This window comes from Sarcophilus harrisii, chromosome 1 (assembly GCF_902635505.1).
Source record: "Sarcophilus harrisii chromosome 1, mSarHar1.11, whole genome shotgun sequence".
NCBI lineage: Eukaryota > Metazoa > Chordata > Mammalia > Dasyuromorphia > Dasyuridae > Sarcophilus > Sarcophilus harrisii.
This window is the reverse complement of record NC_045426.1, coordinates 315599584-315621792: the sequence shown is the minus strand read 5'-3', so window position 1 is coordinate 315621792 and position 22209 is coordinate 315599584. Positions and strand designations below refer to the sequence as shown.

The following is a 22209-nucleotide window of genomic DNA, read 5'->3' as shown; positions in this document are numbered from 1 at the left end:
TATGCATTTTTCTTAAATTATTTTTGTCCCAGGTAAACTATATTTGTATAAATAGTTTTGTTAATCTGAGGACGAAGGAAAGGAAGCGGGGAAAGAAGAGGAAAAGAACAATAAAAGAACAGAATTCCAAAAAAAACCACTTTGTCACAATGTGGGCACATGTAATAGTTTGTTAAGTATATTTAAAAAATTTTTCTATTTTGGAGATTTTTCCTTTATTACAGTATTACTTAGAATTTCATAGACAAGAAAAAAATAACGGAACTAATTTTGCATAAATTTATTGAAACACTAATAATTCTGCCTTTGACTTTAGAAGAACTAGATTGGAATCAGAGGAGAGAGATAAAACTGAGTATAATCTTTCAGCAGGAAAAACATATATTTCGTTGTTTTTCAAAGTTGATCATCATTACAGTATTACTGTATACAGTGACTTGATTCTGCTCATTTCACTTGTTTCAGTTCATGTAGGTTTTCCCATATTTTTCTGAAACCATCCCTTTCATAATTTCTTAGAGCACAATAGTATTCCATCATAATCACGTTACAAATTATTCAGCCATTACCCAATTGTTGAGGATCCCCATAATTTCTAATTCTTTGCCCTGAGAAAAGAGCTGCTATAAATATTTTTGTGCATACAAGTTCTTTACTTTTTTCTTTGATTTCTTTGGAATGCAGAACTAATAGTGATATTGTGTGGTCAAAAAGTATATGTAGTTTTATAACCTTTTGAGTATAGTTTCAAATTGTTCTTCAGAATAGTTGGATCAGTTCACAATTCCATCTACAATTCATTAGTTTAACTATTTTCCCTCATCCCATCTAGCATTTTATCATTTCTGATAGGTATGAAATGGTAATTCAGAATTTTTTAAAATTTTCATTTCTTTAATCAATAATGATTTAAAGCATTTTTTATGTGACTATAAATAGGTTTTATTTCTTTCTCTGAAGCTGCCTTTTCATTTTCTTTGACTATTTATCAATTGGGAAATGGCTCTTTTTTTTTATTATAATAACTTTTTATTGACAGAACCCATGCCAGGGTAATTTTTTACAACATTATCCCTTGCACTCATTTCTGTTCCGATTTTCCCCTCTCTCCTTCCCCCTCCCCTAGATGGCAAGCAGTCCTATATATATTAAATATTTCGCAGTATATCCTAGATATTATATATGTGTGCAGAACCGAACAGTTCTCTTGTTGCACAGGGAGAATTGGATTCAAAAGGTAGAAAGGAAGAAAAGCAAAAATGCAAACAGTTTACATTCATTTCCGAGTGTTCTTTCTTTGGGTGTAGCTGCTTCTGCCCATCATTGATCAACTGAAATTGAGTTAAGTCTCTTTGTCAAAGAAATCCACTTCCATCAGAATACATCTTCATACAGTATCTTTGGTGAGGTATATAATGGTCTCCTGATTCTGCTCATTTCACTCAGCATCAGTTCATGTAAGTCTCTCCAAACCTCTCTGTATTCATCCTGCTGCTCATTTCTTACAGAACAATAATATTCCATAACATTCATATATCACAATTTACCCAACCATTCTCCAATTCATGGGCATCCATTCATTTTCCAGTTTCTAGCCACTACAAACAGGGCTGCCACAAACATTTTGGCACATACAGATCCCTTTCCCTTCTTTAGTATCTCTTTGGGGTATAAGTCCAATAGTAGGACTGCAGGATCAAAGGGTATGCACAGTTTGATAACTTTTGAGCATAGTTCCAAACTGCTCTCCAGAATGGTTGGATTCATTCACAACTCCACCAATAATGCATCAGTGTCCCAGTTTTCCCGCATCCCCTCCAACATTCATCATTATTTTTTCCTGTCATCTTAGCCAATCTGACAGGTATGTAGTGGTATCTCAGAGTTGTCTTAATTTGCATTTCTCTGATAAATAGTGATTTGGAACACTCTTTCATATGAGTGGTAATAGTTTCAATTTCATCATCTGAAAATTGTCTGTTCATATCCTTTAATCATTTATCAATTGGAGAATGTCTTGATTTCTTGTAAATTAGTGTGAATTCTCTATATATTTTGGAAATGAGGCCTTTATCAGAACCTTTAACTGTGAAGATGTTTTCCCAGTTTGTTGCTTCCCTTCTAATCTTGTTTGCATTAGTTTTGTTTGTATAAAGGCTTTTTAATTTGATGTAATCAAAATTTTCTATTTTGTGATCAGTAATGGTCTCTAGTTCATCTTTAGTCACAAATTTCTTCCTCCTCCACAAGTCTGAGAGATAAACTATCCTATGTTCCTCTAATTTATTTATAATTTCGTTCTTTATGCCTAAATCATGGACCCATTTTGCTCTTATCTTGGTATACAGTGTTAAGTGTGGGTCCATGCCTAATTCTCCATATACTAATTTCAGTTATCCAGCAGTTTTGTCAAATAATGAATTCTTATCCCAAAAGTTAGGATCTTTGGGTTTGTCAAACACTAGATTGCTATAGTTCACTATTCTGTCTTGTGAACCTAACCTATTCCACTGATCAACTAATCTATTTCTTAGCTAATGCCAAATGGTTTTGGTGACTGCTGCTTTATAATATAGTTTTAGATCAGGTACAGCTAGGCCATCTTCATTTGATTTTTTTTTCATTAATTCCCTTGAGATTCTTGACCTTTTATTATTCCATATGAATTTTGTTGTTATTTTTCCTAGATCATTAAAATATTTTCTTGGAAGTCTGATTGGTATAGCATTAAATAAATAGATTAGTTTAGGGAGTATTATCATCTTTATTATATTCACTCGGCCTATCCAAGAGCACTTAATATTTTTCCAATTATTTAATTCTGACTTTGTGTGGAAAGATTTTTGTAATTTTGCTCATATAATTCCTGACTTTGGTAAATAGATTCCTAAATATTTTATGCTGTTGACAGTTATTCTGAATGGAATTTCTCTTTGTATCTCTTGCTGTTGTATTTTGTTGGTGATATATAAAAATGCTGAGGTTTTATGGGGATTTATTTTGTATCCTGCAACTTAGCTAAAGTTATGAATTATTTCTAATAGCTTTTCAGTAGAATCTCTGGGATTCTCTAAGTATACCATCATATCATCTGCAAAGAGTGATAATTTGGTTTCCTCATTGTCTACTCTAATTCCTTTAATCTCTTTCCTCGGCTCTTATTGCTGAGGCTAGCGTTTCTAATACAGTATTGAATAATAATGGTGATAGTGGGCAACCTTGCTTCATTCCAGATCTTACTGGGAAAGGTTCCAGTTTTTCCCCATTGCATATGATGCTTACTGATGGTTTTAAATATTCTCCTATATTTTGAAAAGTCCATTTATTCCTATACTCTCAAGTGTTTTATTAGGAATGGATTTGGATTTTATCAAATCTTTTCTGCATCTATTGAGGATCATATGGTTTTTGTTAGTTTGGTTATTGGTATAGTCGATTATCTAATAATTTTCCTAATATTGAAATCCTGCTTCCTGGTATAAATCCTACTTGATCATGATTATTACCGGGGATGATTTTTCTGTTCTTTTTGCTTTTTATTTAAGATTTTAGCATCAATATTCATTGGGAGATTGGTCAATAATTTTTTTTCTGTTTCATCCTGGTTTCAAATAATACCATGTCTGTGTCATAAAAGGGTTTGGTAGGACTCCTTCAATCCCTATTTTTTCCAAATAGTTTATATAGCATTGGGTTAATTGTTCTTTAAATGTTTGGTGAATTCACATTAAATCCATCTGGTCCTGGGGATTTTTTCTTAGGGATTGGTTAATACTTTTCTATTTCTTTTCTAAGATGGGACTTTTGGATATTTCTTCCTCTTTAATCTGGGCAAGCTATATTTTTGAATATTCTTTCATTTCATTTAATTTGTCAAATTTATTGGTATAAAGTTGGGCAAAATAATTCTAATTACTCTAATTTCCTTTGTTGTGGCAGTTCTCCCTTTTTCATTTTAAGACTAACAATTTGTTTTCCTCTTTCCTTTTTTTAAATCAGATTTACTAAGGGGTTTTCTATTTTTTGGTTTTCATAAACCAACTCTTAATTTATTAATTAATTAATAGGTTTTTTTACTTTCAATTTTTTGTCTCTCCTTTTATTTTAGAATTCAAGTTTAGTGTTTGACAGGTTTTAATTTGTTCCTTTTCTAGCATTTTTTAGTTTGCAAAAATTCACGCCTTCTCTTTATCTATTTTATGCAAGTGGCCTCTAGGATGTAAAATTTCCCCTTATTACCCTTTGGCTGCATCCAACATTTGGTATGATGTCTCATTATTGTCATTTTTCTTGGGTGAAGTTTTAATTATGTCTATGTTTGTTTTCACCCAATCATTCTTTATAGGTTATTTAGTTTCAATTAATTTTTTGGTCCACTTTCCCTGGCTGTTTGTTGAATGTAATTTTCATTTGCATTGTGATCTGAAAAGGATGCATTTACTATTTCTTTACTGCATTTGAGTTTGAGGTTTTTATGTCCCTAATATGGTCAATTTGTATGGTTCCATGAACTGCTAAAATAAAGTGTATTCCTTTCAGTCTCCATTTGTTTTCTCAGGGGTCCCATCATATCTAACTTTTCTATTTCTATTTACCTCTTTGACTTCTTTCTTATTTTTTTGTGTTTGATTTATCTAATTTGAGGTGCAAGGTTGAGGATTCCACTATTATAGTTTTGCTGTCTATTCTTGTCTCTTAATTTCTTTTTAGAATTTAGATGCTACACTACTTGGTGCATATGTTTAATATTGATATTCTTCTTATCTTACCCTTTGGTTTAGTGCCCTACCTTATTCCTTTAATTAGATCAATTTTTTGCTTTTGTTTTATCTGAGATCAGGATGGCTACCCCTGCTTTTTTTCTTTACCTGAAGCATATGTTCTGCTCCAACCTTTTACCTTTACCTCAATATCTCCCTGCTATGTGTTTCCTTACAACATTTGTAGGATTCGGTTTTAATCCTTCTGCAACTTCCTCTTTTGGGGTTTACCCCATTCACATTTATGGTTAAAATTACCAATTCTGTATTACTTGCCATCTTGTTAACTCCTGTTTATGCTTTTCTCCCTTCTTTCCCCCTTCCCCCCCTTCCGGTATTAAACTTGTAAGCACCACTTGCTTCTCACAGCCCTCCCTTTTTAGTATGCCTCTCCCCACCTTAGAGTTCCTCCCCCTATCTTACTCCTTTTTCTCACAGTTTCCATATTCCCTTCTGCTTAACTTATTCCTTCCCTTTTCACTTTTCCCTTCTCACTTTTCAATGAGGTGGGAGAAGTTTCACCATAAATTGAATATGTCTAAAATTTTTCTCTTAAAGCCAATTCTGATGGCAGTAAAATACCAACTATATTCATTCCCCTCCATTCTTTCTCTCAGATATAATAGGTTTCCTTTGCCTCTTCGTGAGATGTAGTACCCCCACTTTACCCTTTTTCTGGTACAATGTCCTTTCAACCTCTAGTTTCTAGAACAATATATATTAAAAAGTCATGCTAGATAGTAATAATGCTAGCTAGATAGATAGTAATCTTAGAGAGGTTGCTGCTGGTATTGGGGGAACTAGGAAATGCCAGATACAGAAAGGATTACTTGAGCTGAGGCTTCTGAGAAGGCCAAAATTCTAAGTGGTGGTGGTTAGAAGGGAGAGTATTGCAGGCACCATAGACTAAATGAGACTAAGAAAGTACAGAGAAAAGGCCCTTGGTGTGATAATCAGGCATGGCAGAGGGATAAATAGCGGTGATAGGAGGAGGCAAAGAACAAGGAAAGAGTACTGTTACAAAAATCTGAAGGGGATAGAGAAAAGATTGAGAGGGAACATGGTAGTTTTCTTCAAGTATCTGAGCTGTCATATGGAGAAAGGATTAGACTTTTTTTTTTTTTTCCATAGAGAGCAAAACAAGAAGCAACAGGTGTGAAAGTTGTGAAGAGACAAATTTAGTCTAGAAGTTAGGAAAAACTTCTTAATTTGAACTGTTCAGAAGTGGGACAGATGATCTCAAGAGGTAGTATATTCTCCCACCTTGGAGATCCCTAAGCAGAAATCACTTGTGGGCATTCCTTTTGGATGTGGGTTGAATTAGATGGCCCACAGGTCCCTTCTTCACACATAAACTCTCTTGTTCTGTGATTATATGATCCTGTTCTCAAGCAGCTTACAGTTTACATGCAGCAATAGTTTTCTTTTTCTGAATATTTTTATAAAGCTTTTTATTTTCAAAACATATGTATGCATAGATAGTTTTCAACATTCACCCTTGCAAAACTTTGTGTTCCAAAATTTTTTCTTTCTCTTCCCTCCACCCCCTCCCATAGATGGCAAGTAATCCAATATATGTTAAACATATGCAGTTCTTCTATACATATTTCCACAATTATGTTATACAAAAATCAGATCAAAAAGGAAAAAAATGAGAAAGAAAACAAAATGCAAGCAAATAAAAACAAAAAGTGAAAATAGTATGTTTTGATCCACACTCAATTCCTCCCAGATCCCCCACTGGGTGCAGATGGTTCTCTCCATCATAAAACCATTGGAACCTGCCTGAATCACCTCACTGTTGAAAAGAGCCATGTCTATCAGAATGGATCATCATATAATCTTCTTGTTGCATACAATATTTTTTTTGGCTCTATTCACTTCACTCAGCATCGGTTCATGTAAGTCTCTCTAGGCCTCTCTGAAATCGTCCTGCTGATCATTTCTAATATAGCAATAATAGTCCATAACATTCATACACCATAATTTATTCAGCCATTCTCCAACTAATGAGCACTATATACACCATTGGATCAAAGCATATATGCAGTTTAAAAATCCTTTGGGCATTGTTGGTGGCATTTATATAAATAATAAGTGATTGGATTAGACTGGATAATGAGCATCCACTCAGTTTCCAGTTCCTTGACACCACAAAAAGAGCTGCTACAAACATTTTTGCACATGTAGGACCTTTTCCCTTTTTTATAATCTTTTTTGGGAAACAGGCCCAATAGAGACATTGCTGGACAAAAGGATATGCAGTTTGGTAGCCCTTTGGACATAGTTCCATATTGTTCTCCAGAATGTTTGGATCAATTCATAACTCCACCAGCAATGCATTGGTTTTCCAGTTTTCCCACATCCCCTTCAACATTTATCATTATCCTTTTCCGGTCACCTTAGCCAGTCTGAGAGGTTTGTAATGCTATTTCAGAGTTGAAAGATAGTTTTCAACATTCACGTTTGCAAAACCTTGTGTTTTAACTTTTTCTCCCTTCCTCCCTTGTGTTCATGTGCAGTTCTCCTATATTCTGTATTCATCATGCTGTGCAAGAAAAACCAGATCAAAGATGAAAAAAAGAAAAAAAAAAAACAAATAACAAAAATAAGGTGATCCATAGTCAGCCTCCATAGCTCTCTCTCTGGCTCTTTCCATCACAAGTCTATTGTAAATGTCTTTAAATCACCTCATTGTTGAAAAGAGGCAAGTCCCTTACAGTTGATCATCACATAATCTTGTTGCTGGGTATAACATTCTCTTGGTTCTGCTCATTTCACTTAAGCATCAGTTCATGTAAGTCTCTCCAGGCTTCTCTAAAATCATCCTGCTGGTCATTTCTTTTTTTTTTTCCCTTTTTTTTCCTTTCTTTTTTTTATTTAATAGCCTTTTATTTACAGGTTATATGTATGGGTAACTTTACAGCATTAACAATTGCCAAACCTCTTGTTCCAATTTTTCACCTCTTACCCCCCCTCCATCCCCTCCCCCAGATGGCAGGATGACCAGTAGATGTTAAATATATTAAAATATAAATTAGATACACAATAAGTATACATGACCAAACCATTATTTTGCTGTACAAAAAGAATCCTGCTGGTCGTTTCTTACAGAACAATAATATTCTATAACATTCATATACCACAATTTATTCAGCCATTTTCCAATTGATGGGCATCCACTCTGCTTCCAGTTTCTTGCCACTACAAAAAGAGCTGCCACAAACATTTTTACACATATGGGTTCTTTTTCCTCCTTTAAGATCTCTTTGGGATATAAATCCAGTAGATGCATATTGGATCAAAGGATACATGCAATTTGAAAATCCTTTGGGCATAGTTGGTGGCATGTATATAAATAATAGATTTTTTTGTGAGCTCTTTGTGAAGGAATGAATGAAAATTACTATGTGTCAAGCACTATGTGAAAAGTTGAGGATAAAAATAGAAAAGAAAAACTCTCCCTTCCCTTAAGAAATTTATATTCTAATAGGAGGAGATAATACATATAAATGGTTTAGCTGTAGGTCAAATAGAACTCCCCAGTTAGGTTAGGGTATAAAGCAAAGCAGGTGATAATGCAGGTTTAATGTTATTTTCATTGTTAAAGTTATATCTATTTTTGATCTTAAACCATTTGATAACACCGAAAACTTTGGTAGGGAAGAACTTTATTAATCTTCAGTAGCTGTGACTGCTGAGGCAGCAGAGGTAATTGCCAGGTCTGTGTCCTGATAAGTTCATAAAAGTTGGGCTTACCATAAACTTTTGGAAAATTAACAGCCTTAGAAATTTTGCTATGTGAAGGTACAGAAATCCCAAATCCAAAAAGTCAATCTGTTCTATAAAAATTCTGTGAGATGGGATGTGAGAGAGTTAAGTAAGTAGAAGAATCCCTTAGGAAACTTCAGCTTTTTTGACTTTACCATCTTCCTCATTGTAAAGACATGAACACTTGGAAGTTTTGGCTTTCTTATTTGGTAATTTGTGTACTAGATGATTTGACTAACTCTTGATATTGAGAAGTTAAGAGAGAGAAAAATCATATTTGTACCTGAGGATCTTTTGTTAGAGATAAAGAACCTATTAGCCTATGGCTGCTTCTAAAGATGAATATTCTGTTTATCCATTTTTTTTCTCCTTTACAGAACAAGAGAGACATTTGCAAGCAAACAACAAAGAATTTAATGAAAAATTTGAATATGTGGTAAGCACACTGCTTTATGGCAATTTTAAGTGATTGTTGAAAGTCCTACATTAGCCTGTAGGACTGTTTATGTGGGTGACTGGGTCCTTCAAGATATTAGGAACCATTGATCCATCTATCAACAAGCATTATTATTATTTTCCAGGCACCATGATAGGCATGGAGATACAAAAACAAATGAAACTGTTCCTTCTGTGTGGGGTGAGTGCTAGATCCTCTCACCCAAATTGACTACTCAGAAGCATTTCAGATACAAACAGAAAGCATTTATTTCGTCCTTGCAAGGAGAGGTCCAGACATGCCAGCTGAGCACTGAAAATGGTGAATTGATTAAATTGCAAAAGACTTGGGTTCATTGGATGGACTGAAAAGGAATTAACCATTGACCAATGGTCAGCAATGCTGTCTGATTCCTATGGGTCACATAACTTCCTGAAGGTTAGACTGAGGGTCTGATCTTCTGTGCCCTACAGACCCCTGAGAATAGGGATCATGTGACTTTAGGCCTAGGGTCTGACCCACTCCCTCTCAGACTTTTTGAGAAACCTTCAGCTATTCTTACTCAGTGCTTCTTCTTTTTCATACATTTGAAGATTTCTTATGCCAATCCTGATATATTCCTTCCACTAGGACTTCCTCATTATCTAGGCCTTCAGGCTGGTTCCTCTTCAGTTCTAACTGTAACCCACCCTCTACCATTCAGAACCAACATCTGCACATCAGTGGAAGCTTTTACTGAGACCATTTTAGCTAAGAAATCTTGAACTATTATATGACTAAGTATATAAGCAAGCAGGTAACAGGACATTGCTGCTTAAAACAATGAGCAGGAATTAGAGACCCCACTTCCACCAACTTCCACCATTTGTCTTGGAAACCCTATTATCACAGACCAACAGACTGGCTTCTGGCGGCCATAGCACTACAGCACTGTCGGAGCCCGGGGGTCTCAGGGCCATTGTCATATCCTTCCCACGTCAAGCAGTCCGGACCCAGACTCATTGGGACAAAGGGACAAAGGTCTCATCTTCTGAAACTGCTTCAGGCTGACAAGGAGCATGACACTGGCCCTGCCCAGTGCGGTCCACACTAAAGAGGGGAGACAAGTGACTTTGTAGGCAGCATCAGACAAGTGACTTTGTAGGCCAGCATCAGTAGTATCAAAGCTGAGTGTCAGGATCAGGTCCCAGATGATTTTAGTGTGACCAAGTAGTTGGAATTTCATGGCTTACAGTCTGGAAGAAAAACTCTCACAAGTATATTAAAAATGCAGGGACTAAATATGAGCAAAAGAAAAAGAATAAACCAAAGTGAAATTAATATGGAGATTACTAGGGACAGTCACCAGGAACCCCAGGAAGGCTGCAGGGGAGATGAAGTATCATGAATGCCTCTCATCCAAACAGCTTTTCCTGGATAAATACTAAAGAATGTTTTCCCCAAATCCCTGCTTTTATTTCCTCAAAGGAGATGGGGCAATGGGTGAAACTTTGTGGCCTTAAGTGTGCTTTTGTATAAACTTTAGGGACTTTTCAGTCTTATAAGGACAGACTTTTACCTAATTAGTACAGGCATTAACAAAACCAAAAGCAGCTTGAAGCCCCTGCAAGGGCCACATATGTAAAATCTTATCTCCCAGTCCTCCCCAAATATGTACCTTGCTCCAGATAAGTTTCAGGAGAGGGAGGTTTAATAGTGCTTTCAGAATTTACTTGCCCTGGGAACTAGATAAGGGAATGAAGGAGTCAGGAGTTGGGGAATTAAAGATGCCATGGTCAGAAACAAACAGGCAGCACATAGGCTTACAGATTCAGCTGCCCATTTCCCTTGGCCTAAAGTGAATCCCCTTCCTTTACGGAACATAACAGAAATCTCTCTAGATCCAGTTTGTGGTAACTGTTTCCCTCATACTTAATGGGGGAATGTTTGGCTGTCAAAAATCCCTTTTCTTTCCATATAACCCCCATGAGCCTGCAAAACATGAAAAACTTATATGAAGTCATTATAGATATTTACTTTCATTTCTTTCCACAATTCTAAAGCTCTGATATAGGCAAAAATGCTCCAAACCTGGTAGGGAGCCAGAATCGCCAACAATTGGCCCAGGATGAGCTTAGGAGCTTCCTCAATTAGAAGGGCTGTGGAAGCCACTGCTCTAAGGCCTTGGGTGGGTCACCCCAAAGATACCAAGTTTCTTTGAGAAGTAAGCAAGGAATCTGGGATCCAGGAACTGGCCCCACCTTTTATCAATATGTAGAGTGAAAGGCTTTAGGTAGGGCTAAGATAGGAGAGAAGTCAGTTTAATTTTCAAGATCTGCTTCCTCTAGTAGGAAGCAAAAGGCAGGTGAGAGGGAGACCAAATACTTAACAGACTGATAGGCAAAATGGGCCTTTAGACAAAGAAACTCATGCAAGCAGAAAGTTAAGGGTTATGGTAACAGCCATAGAAGCCTCCAGGGCTGAGCTGCAGATCAAGATAGCTACATACTTTTTTGTGCTCAAGGCTTCTACTGACCACTCAGTCTGATTACAGAAATTTGTTATAAGAGGAAAAAGCAGAGATATGATTATAATAGTGCCAAATCTGATCCTTCAAGGCCTCAGCCTGAGAGCACATACATGACAAGATAAAGCATCTTTAGCTCTGTTTGACAAGCAATTATGTAATAACAATTTTACCTCGTAGCTAGATTCAGGAATAATCAGGTAGAAAACAAAGAAACAGAACTGGGAAACTGAATCAGAAGGATCCCACCTTGAGCAGAGACTAAGGTTGTTCTCTCAGTTCTTACCCAGATAAGCTATCCACCTTTGATAACAATTCAGGAAGATATTCCTCCCAAATGATGGGTTACTGACTTAATGATCCATCAGGCAATCATATCCAAATTCGAAACTCAAAGCAATATTAGTTACATTCCTGAGAGATTTCATTTTAATAGCAAGTTTCACCAATCAGAAGCTTCAGGTATATATAAAAACAAAAAACATCTTAAAACAATTGTGCATAACCTATCAAATGTGCCTGCAAGACACAGTCAAAACTAGTGCAGGGATATCAAATTAAAATTCTACTATAGGTACTTAAAGAAAGCTATAGATTATATTTGTTATATTCATTAAAAAAAAGGAGACCATTAAGCATTTAAATAAATATTGAATAATTTGCTGAAGACAGATGGAGACCTTGGTAGAACTTGCAGTTATAACAAAACTCTTAAAAGTTTCTTACATTATTATGGAATATTACTGTTCTGTAAGAAATGACCAACAGATGATTTAAAGGCTAGAGACTTACACGACTGCTGAGTGAGAATGAGCAGAGAAGAGATCATTATATACTTAACAACAATTAGATGATGACCAGTTCTGATGGATCAGGCCATCCTAGCAACGAGATCAACCAACTAATGGAGCAGTAATGAACTGAACTTGCTAAACAATGAGAAAAGAACTCTGGGAGATGACTAAAAACCATTACATTGAATTCTCAATCCTATATTTATGCCCACCTGCATTTTTGATTTCTTCACAAGCTAATTGTACAATAATTCAGGTCTGATTCTTTTGTACAGCAAAATAATGTTTTGGTCATGTATACTATATATATCTAAGTATATTTTAATGTATTTAACATCTGCTGGTATCCTGCATTTAGGGAGGGGGTGAGGTGAAAAATTGAACAAGAGGTTTGGCATGTTAATGCTGTAAAGTTACTATGTATATATCCAAATAAAGTATTAAATAAAAAAAAAAAAAAAAGTTTCTTACATTGCTAAGCAGTTGAATCTTTAATATGGCATCAAAAATGACTTTGTTTTCATGCAAATAACTAGTATACAGTTTTCAATCCTAAATTTTAGATACTAAAAATCCCAAACAAAAACCAGATGGGAAACAAACAGGACTGACTGTGAAACTGAGTCAGAAGGATCCCACCTTGAGCAGAGACTAAAGTTGTCCTCCTACTTCTTCCCCAGATAAGACATCTGCTATGACAGAACTCTACATTCATACCCATGCTTTTTCCAAACCCAACAAGTTAAGTTCACAGAGTAGAGGCTGAAGTCTGTTTTCCCTGTGCCCTAATTCTCTGTCATTTCTCTTTCTCTTTCAATATGTCAGTTCTCATTTTTTGTTCAAATTTTAGATTTCACAATTATGACAATAATCCCTACTTAATTAGCAATTTCACAATCTTCATAAGTGATAGCCAGATAAACATAACATAGCCTATCCCCAAAATGGATAGGAATCTCATGTAATTTACAGTCATTTATGTACAAACCAATTAAAAAGTTATTTTATTTTTTTTATTTTTTGTTTTTTTTTTTTAGATTTAGGAATTTTTAAGTAATTATTTTTATTTGTTTCATTAAACATATCCTAATGACATGTAAAAAATATTTAAAACTCGTTAAAAAATGAGTTCCAAATTTTCTCTCTTCATGCTATTCTTCCTGATCATTTTTTTTTTTTTAATAGCCTTTTATTTACAAGATATATGCATGGGTAACTTTACAGCATTAACAATTGCCAAACCTCTTGTTCCAATTTTTCACCTCTTACCCCCCACTCCCTCCCCCAGATGGCAGGATGACCAGTAAATGTTAAGTACATTAAAATATAAATTAGATACACAATAAGTATACATGACCAAAACCAGTTATTTTGCTGTACAAAAAGAATCAGACTCTGAAATATTGTACAGTTAGCTTGTGAAGGAAATCAAAAATGCATGTGGGCATAAATATAGGGATTGGGAATTCAATGTAATGGTTTAGTCATCTCCCAGAGTTCTTTCTCTGGGCATAGTTGGTTCAGTTCATTACTGCCCCTTGAAATGATTTGGTTGATTCGTTGAGGATGACCTGGCCATCAGAACTGGTCATCATATAGTATTGTTGTTGAAGTATATAATGATCTCCTGGTCCTGCTTATTTCACTCAGCATCAGTTCGTGTAAGTCTCTCCAGGCCTTTCTGAAATCATCCTGTTGGTCATTTCTACGGAACAGTAATATTCCATAATATTCATATACCACAATTTATTCAGCATTCTCCAACTGATGGACATCCATTCAGTTTCCAGTTTTTAGCCACTACAAAAGGGCTGCACAAACATTCGTGCACATACAGGTCCCTTTCCCTTCTTTATGATCTCTTTGGGATATAATCCCAGTAGTAACACTGCTGGATCAAAGGGTATGCACAGTTTGATAACTTTTTGACATAGTTCCAAACTATCTCTCCAAAATGGTTGATTCGTTCACAACTCCACCAACAATGCATCAATGTCCCAGTTTTCCCGCATCCCTCCCACAATCATCATTAATTTTTCCTGTCATCTTAGCCAATCTGACAGGTGTGTAGTGGTATCTTAGAGTTGTCTTAATTTGCATTTCTCTGATTAATAATGACTTGGAGCATCCTTTCATATGACTAGAAATAGTTTCAATTTCTTCATCTGAGAATTGTCTGTTCATATCCTTTGACCATTTTTCAATTGAGAATGGCTTGATTTTTATAAATTAGAGTTAATTCTCTATATATTTTGAAATGAGGCCTTTATCAGAACCTTTTGACTGTAAAAATATTTTCCCAGTTTATTGCTTCCTTCTAATCTTTGTCTGCATTAGTTTTGTTTGTACAAAACTTTTCAGTTTGGTATAATTGAAATTTTCTATTTGTGATCAGTAATGATCTCTAGTTCTGCTTTGGTCGTAAAGTCCTAACCCCTTCCACAGGTCTGAGAGGCAAACTATCCTGTGTTCCTCTAATTTATTAATAATTTCATTCTTTATGCCTAGGTCATGAACCCATTTTGACTTATCTGTGTAGGTGTTAGTGTGGATCAATGCCTAGTTTCTGCCATATTAGTTTCCAATTTTCCCAGCAATTTTATCAAACAGTAAGTTCTTATCCCAAAAGCTGGGGTCTTTGGGTTTGTCAAAGACTAGGTTGCTATATTTGTTGACTGTTTTATCCTTGAACCTAACCTATTCCACTGATCAACTAATCTATTCCTTAGCAATACCAAATGGTTTTGGTAACTGCTGCTCTATAATATAATTTTAGATCTGGTCAGCTAAGCCACCTTCATTTGATTTTTTTTTTTTTTCATTAATTCCTTGAAATTTTGACCTTTTGTTTTTCCATATGAATTTTGTTGTTATTTTTCTAGGTCATTAAAATAGTTTTTTGGGAGTCTGATTGGTATAGCGTAAATAAATAGATTAGTTTAGGCAATATTGTCATCTTTATTATATTTGCTCGCCCTATCCAAGAGCATTTAATATTTTTCCAATTGGTTAGATCAGACTTAATTTGTGTGAAAAGTGGTCTGTATCTTTGCTCATAAAGTTTCTGATTTTCCTTGGCAGATAGATTCCTAAATATTTTATATTATCAGTAGTTACTTTAAATGGAATTTTCTTTGTAACTCTGACTGTTGGATTTTGTTAGTGATATATAAGAATGCTGATGACTTATGTGGGTTTATTTTATAACAGCAGCTTTCTAAAGTTGTGGATTATTTCTAATAACTTTTTAGCAGAATCTCTGGGGTTCTCTAAATATACATCATATCATCGGCAAAGAGTGATAATTTGGTTCTCATTGCCTATTCTTATTCTTTAATATCTTTCTCAGCTCTTATTGCCAAAGCTAGCGTTTTAATACAATATTAATAGTAACGGGTGATAGTGGGCAACCTTGTTTCACTCAGATCTTATTGGGAATGGTTAAGTTTGTCTCCATTACATATGATGCTTACTGATGGTTTTAAATAGATGCTGCTGATTATTTTAAGGAAAAGTCCATTTATTCCTATACTTCTCAAGTGTTTTAATAGGAATGGATGTTAGATTTTGTCAAATGCTTTTTCTGCATCTATTGAGATGATCATATGGTTTTTGTTAATTTGGTTATTAACATGGCCAATTATATTGATAGTTTTCCTAATATTGAACCAGCCTGCATTCCTGGTATAAATCCTACTTGATCATAGTGTATTATCCTGGAGATGATTTTCTGTAGTCTTTTGCTAATATCTTATTTAAGATTTTAGATCAATATCATTAGAGATTGGTCTATAATTTTCTTCTCTGTTTCACCTTACCTGGTTTTAGGTATCAGTACCATGTCTGTGTCATAGAAGGAATTTGGTGACTCTTCATTCCCTATTTTATCAAATAATTTATATAGCATTGGGGCCAGTTGTTCTTTAAATGTTTGGTAGATTCACATGTAAATCCATCTGGTCCTGGGATTTTTTTCTTAGGGAGTTGTTTAATTGCCTGTTCTATTTTTTTCTGAAATGGACTATTCAAGCAATTTACTTCCTCCTCTCGTTAGTCTGGGAAGTCTGTATTTTTGGAGGTAGTCATCCATTTCACTTAGGTTATCAAATTTATTACATAAAGTTGAGCAAAATAACTCATTATTTCTCTAATTTCCTCTTCATTGGTAGAAAGTTCTCCTTTTCATTTTTTAAGACTACTAATTTCATTTTTCCTCCTCTTTTTTTCTAATCAGATTTACCAAAGGCTTATCTATTTTATTGGCTTTTTCATAGAACCAACTCTTTGTTTTATTAATTAGTAAAATAGTTTTTTTACTTTCAATATTTTTAATTTCTCCTTTTAATTTTAGAATTTCCAATTTAGTATTTGATTGAGGTTTTTTAATTTGGTCTTTTTTTAGTTTTTTTAGTTGCAAGCCCAATTCATTAATCTTTTCTTTCTGGTTTATTCAAGTAAGCCTCTAAGGATATAAAATTTCTTATTACTGCTTGGCTGCATCCCACAAATTTTGGTATGATGTCTCATCATTGTCATTATCTTGGGTGAAATTATTAATTGTATCTATAATTTTGCTTCACCCAATCATTCTTTAAGATGAGATTGTTTAGTTTCCAATTACTTTTGGTCTATTTCCTAACTTTTTGTTGAATGTAGTTTTTATTGCATCATGATCTGAAAAGAAAGCATTAACTATTTCTGCTTTCTTGCATTTAATTTGAGGTCTTATGTCCTAATATATGGTGTTTTGAATAGGTTCCATGAACTGCTGAGAAGAAAGTATATTCCTTTCTATCTCCATTCACTTTTCTCCAAAGATCTAACATACCTAATTTTTCTAATATTCTATTTACTTCTTTTTTCTTTCTTATTTGTTTTGTGGTTTGATGTTAATTCTGAGAGTGCAAAGTTGAGATCTCCACTATTACAGTTTTTTGTTGTCATTTCTTCTGTAACTCTTTAACTTCCTTTAGGAAGTTGATGCTATACCACTTGGTGCTTATATGTTTAATATGATATCGCTGTTGTTCATGTTGCTTTTAGCAGGATGTTACTTCCTTATCTCTTTAATTAGATACTTTTGCTTTTTTGATCTGAGATAAGGATACATCCTGCTTTTGATTTCACCTGGAAGCATAGATTTTGCTCAGCCTTTTACCTTTACTCTATATGTATCTCCTGCTTTAAATGTGTTTCTGTAAACAACATATTTGTAGGGTTCTGACTTTGATCCAGTCTGCTTCTTCCTCTTTATGGGGGAGTTCATCCCATTCACATTTACGGTTAGAATTACTAAATCTGTATTTCCTGCCATCTAATAACCCCAGATTATGTTACTTTTTCTTGCCTCCAAACTCTTTCCCTTTTGAATTCTTATGAATTTTCTTGATACGATGTACCTTCTTATAATCCCTCCCTCCCTTTGAATCTTTCCTCCCTTTGAATCTTTTCCTTCCTTCCTTATTACTCTTTTTCTTTTTCCTTTTCCTCCTCTCGTTTTATGAGAGAGAGAGAATTTTCTTAAAACAAATGTCAATTATTTTTTTTTTGAGTTAATCTGATGAGAGTAAGATTACACAATGTTCTCTCCTCTCTAAATTCTCTCAGATATGATAAGTTTTTGCTTTCATGGGATGTGGTTTCTTTTATCCTCCTTCCACTTATTCTTGCCATCATCCTTTTCCATATTTCTTTTTTATGTTATATCTGTAAATCAAATTATATCATGTATTTTTGTATATCACAACAGAAATACATTTCTCAAGAGTTTTTTACCTTTCTGCATCTCTTGAGTTTTGTGGTTGAGATCAAATTTTTGTTTAGTTCTGTTTTTTTCCTTAGAAACTAAATGGAATTCATTTGTTTTATTAAATGTCCATCTTCTTCCCTGGAAGAAAATGCTCCTTAAGCTGGGTAGTTTATTTTGGCTGTATTCCAAGTTCTTGTCTTTCGAATATCAGATTCCTAGTCCTTTCGTCCTTTAATATGGAGGCAGCCAGATCTTGGGTGATCCTTATTGTGGCACCTCAGTATTTAAATTGTTTTTTTTTGTTTGTTTTTTGGGGGGCTGCTTGTAAAATTTTTTCCTTAATCTGATAGTTCTGAAATTTGGCCACAATATTTTGGGTTTTTATTTTAGGGTTTCTTTCAGAAGGTGTTGGATGAATTTTTAATGCTCTATTTTATTTCTGATTTATTAATCTGGACAGTTCTCTTTGATGATTTCTTGTAAAATAGTATCTAGGCTCTTTTTTTTTCATAGTTTTGGAAAGTCCAATAATTTCAGATTATCTCTCCTAGATTATTTTCCAAGTCTGTCGTTTGCAAGTAGATAATTCATGTTTTTCAGTTTGTCATTTTTTGTTTTTGCTTGACTGATTCTTGCTGTCTCAATGAATCATTAGTTTCATTTGTTCAATTCTAATTTTTTAAAGAATTATTTTCTTCATTAGCTTTTTTTACTTTCTTTCTGTATATGTCCAATTGAGTTTTTAAATGTATTGTTTTGGTCTGTGGAATTTTTTTCCATTTCACTAATTTTTTTTTTTTTTTTAGTGAATTATTTTCTTTTTCCAATTCACAGATCCTACTTTCTTGCGCGTTCTTTGTCTTAAAAAGTTATTTTAAAAATCAGTACTTTACCTTGTGATATTCTAACTAGATGTTCCATTCAAACTATCAGTTGCTTTTGCAAATCAATCTTTCTTGTCTCTTATTTTTAAAATCACCTCTTTAAAAAAAAAAACAACTTTAAAATTCACAATATAGCTAATATCTAAATGACTTTGGACCAAATTTCATAAAGCTTATACACACGTCCAGCAGAGCTGACAAAAGTTTTTAAGCATAGCTCATAACTTTTACAAATTACCCAATATATATATTTTAGAAAGCAACATCATCTAATTAGGAGATACAAACATTGGCTCCCTCTTAAGATAAGTTCTCAGAACTTTGTTTTAATAACCTATTTTTAAACTTCAAATCAAATACAGATTTAAATTTACAGTAGTAATGTTTCATTATTTGCACACAAATTTCTAAGTTCTTGTACTTAAAATAAATAAATTCACAATTCTCAATTCTAGCACATACCATTTAATAGTGATATAAAACTTACAGCTCATCTTGATATCTAAGGAGGTGGCCTTAAGCTCAACATTCCTGATGTAAAAGCCAATCTTTAGAAGTTGTTCCTTCTTAACAAAGTTGTAAATTATCAGTAAACTCATTCCTTCATTGGGACCTATGTAACTCAAACAAACAAGTTATTGCTCAGTGATAACAATCTTCTCACCAGTTTTAAGAAACTTAACAAATTTAGAATTTAAGAGGAATTCCAGAAAAAAAAACCTGTTACTTCCTGTCTGTTTACTTTTTTTGATTGACATCAACTTTTTGTTTGTTTTTACCTCCTCCCATTCAGAGCTGCATACTCTCAGGTCTCTAGGTTTTTAAAATGCAAACCTGATCCAGATAAAGGTGGGTTTTTTTGTTGTTGTTATTGCTTTTTTTCCTCTGTGAATCAGAAAAGATTTGCAAACTAGGCTGTTTGCAGTCAGGTTTTAAAAGCAGCCAAACGCTTTTCTGTTTTTCCCAAGTTTACAAACTCTTAAAGCTTCTATTAACACAGTCAATGCAAAGAGATTACAATTTACATAAAACTGCTTTTACTATTATATCTCAAATAACACATTTCACTGAACTGATTGAGTATATTTTCTTTTTCACCCTCAACTCTTCTCTTATGTATCCCTTTATCCTTTGCACTATCCTCCTTGTGGAGGCCTTAATTTAGTTGAATTTGCTTCCAAATTATTTTACACACACACACAAAATTCATTTATCTCAACATTGATGTTGTATGTTGTTCATATCTAAAAATCTATATAAAGTTATCAAATATGAAGCAATCAATAAAGTTAACACTCTTCTAGCATTTGTTTTATGCTAAGCAATTTTGCAGTCTTGAAATGACCAATTGCCAAACTCCCCAATCATTGCTCTCGCAAATTGGCTTTTTTCCTGTAGCTCCCTGCTTGGCCAGAACTGGGATCCACAGGAAAAAGTCAGGATTTTTTTTCCCCTTTTTAAGATGGGAATCAAAGATATTAAGAAATCTTTCCCAGCATTCTAACTGCAGCATAGAAGTTTTTCTTCCTGCTGGCTACATTTCAAATTTTTCCATGTCATTAAATCTAGTTTACAGGACAGACATGGCACAGACATTCTGCATAAAGACACAAACACAGACAAAAATTTCATGGAAGAGGAGTGTCCTTTCCCCACGCAGGACAGCAATATCTCATCAAGTGCACTTTTGCTCCAAAGATTTGGATTGGACTACTCCTTCCCCTTTCCCTCTGGGAGAGCAGCTCCAATCTCATGGCTTGAGTTCCTCCAACACATAGAACCGACCTTTTGACTCAGATCCTCAAACCTGGAGGGGTCACCCCAATCCAGCAGTCCCCCAGAGCACCCCTGCTCTGTGCCATTTATCAGGACTTCCTTGTGGCTTACGAGGCAGCACTCCTTCCCTTAGATCACCAAGCCTGATCCCAGGGTCTCCTGTCTGAGAACAGCCCAAGGACACAGGCAGGCTCTGCCCTGGGGAGAGCAGCTCCAGTCTCTGGACTGCTCTTTCCCCTTTAGCCCTGGATCATTAGCACCCCAGCTACCTGACTGACCACTTGCCCTTGGGCTTCTTCTTCTTCAGAGACTCATGCTCCTGGTTGTATCTGGGGGCCTTTCTTCAGGCCCGTACGCCACAGAGAGGGAGGCTGAGGGTCTGATCTCAAGGAAGGTCAGAGAAAACCCACACAGCGCCTGCCTTGAATCAGGATCCCAGCTGTCTCCCTGGGAACCCACAGATCCCAGACAAGCCCCCATAAGCTGTGTGGGAGGGGTGCCAGACCTCTCCCCAAAGTGACTACTCAGAGGCATCTTCAGGCACAAACAGGAAGCATTTATTTGGTCCTTGCAAGGAGAGGCCCAAGCACACCAGCTGAGCAACCCAGAACCCTTCTGCTCTTTTCTCCCAGCACTGTGCCTGGTCTGGCCAGCTGGAAATGGTGAAGAGGTTAAATAGCAAATGACTTGGGTTCATTGGATGAACTGAAAAGGAAGTAACCATTGACCATAGGTCAGCAATGCTCTCTGCTTCCTGTGGGTCACATAACTTCCTGAAACTCAGGCCTAAGGTCTGACCTTTCTTGCCCTACAGACCTCTGAGAATAGAGATCACATGACTTCCTGAAACTTAAGCCTAAGGACTGATCCACTCCATCTCATAGATTTTTGAGAAATCTTCACCTGGTCCCATTTAGTACCCTCAAGGAGCTTACATTTTACGAGGAAAACAACATGTATACATATAGGTTAAAAATATTCAAAGTCAGTGAAACATAATGAAGAGACCCTAGGAACTGGTTGATTAGGAAAGACCTTGTGTAGGAGGTAGTCCTTGAACTGAGTTCTGAAGTAGGCTTATACAGAGTTGGGAAATTCCAGGCATGAGAAGGCAGCCAGCTTATCCAAAATCACAGAGAAAAGAGATGGAGAAACAGCAAATAGGCAGGGTGACTGGAATATAAAGTACAGGAGGTAACAGGCAGTCAGTCTGGAAAGGTAACCTGGAGCTGGATTGTAAAGGGCTTACACGTCCTTCTGAGCAGAGGAGTAACAGGCCATACTCTGCTTTATGACTATATAGCTGTGTAACTGCATAGAGGATGGATGGCAAAAAGGACCAACTGGAGGCAAGGAGACATATTAGAAGGCTGTTGCAATAGTCCATATGAGACATAAATGCAGGCCTGAATTCATTAAATAATGGAAGAGGAGGAAAAGGATAAGAAAAGTATTTGGGGAAAGACTTGGTAATTAATTGGATGAGGGTGAAGGGTTTGATAAATAAGAAAAAAGAGTTGAAGATGACTTTAA

At 35.2% G+C, this 22209-nt stretch overlaps 1 protein-coding gene across 6 annotated transcripts in view; it reads left to right on the top strand.

Annotated features, from left to right (window-relative positions):
• LOC100918706 (phospholipid-transporting ATPase FetA-like) overlaps positions 1 to 22209 on the top strand; it is a 148011-nt gene that overhangs the window by 26319 nt on the left and 99483 nt on the right. For all 6 annotated transcript variants that reach the window (XM_031945384.1, XM_031945382.1, XM_031945379.1 and 3 more), the window contains one exon: positions 8909 to 8967. In XM_031945384.1, coding sequence (XP_031801244.1) covers positions 8909 to 8967 — 59 coding nt within the window. The remainder of the gene's footprint in view (positions 1 to 8908; positions 8968 to 22209) is intronic.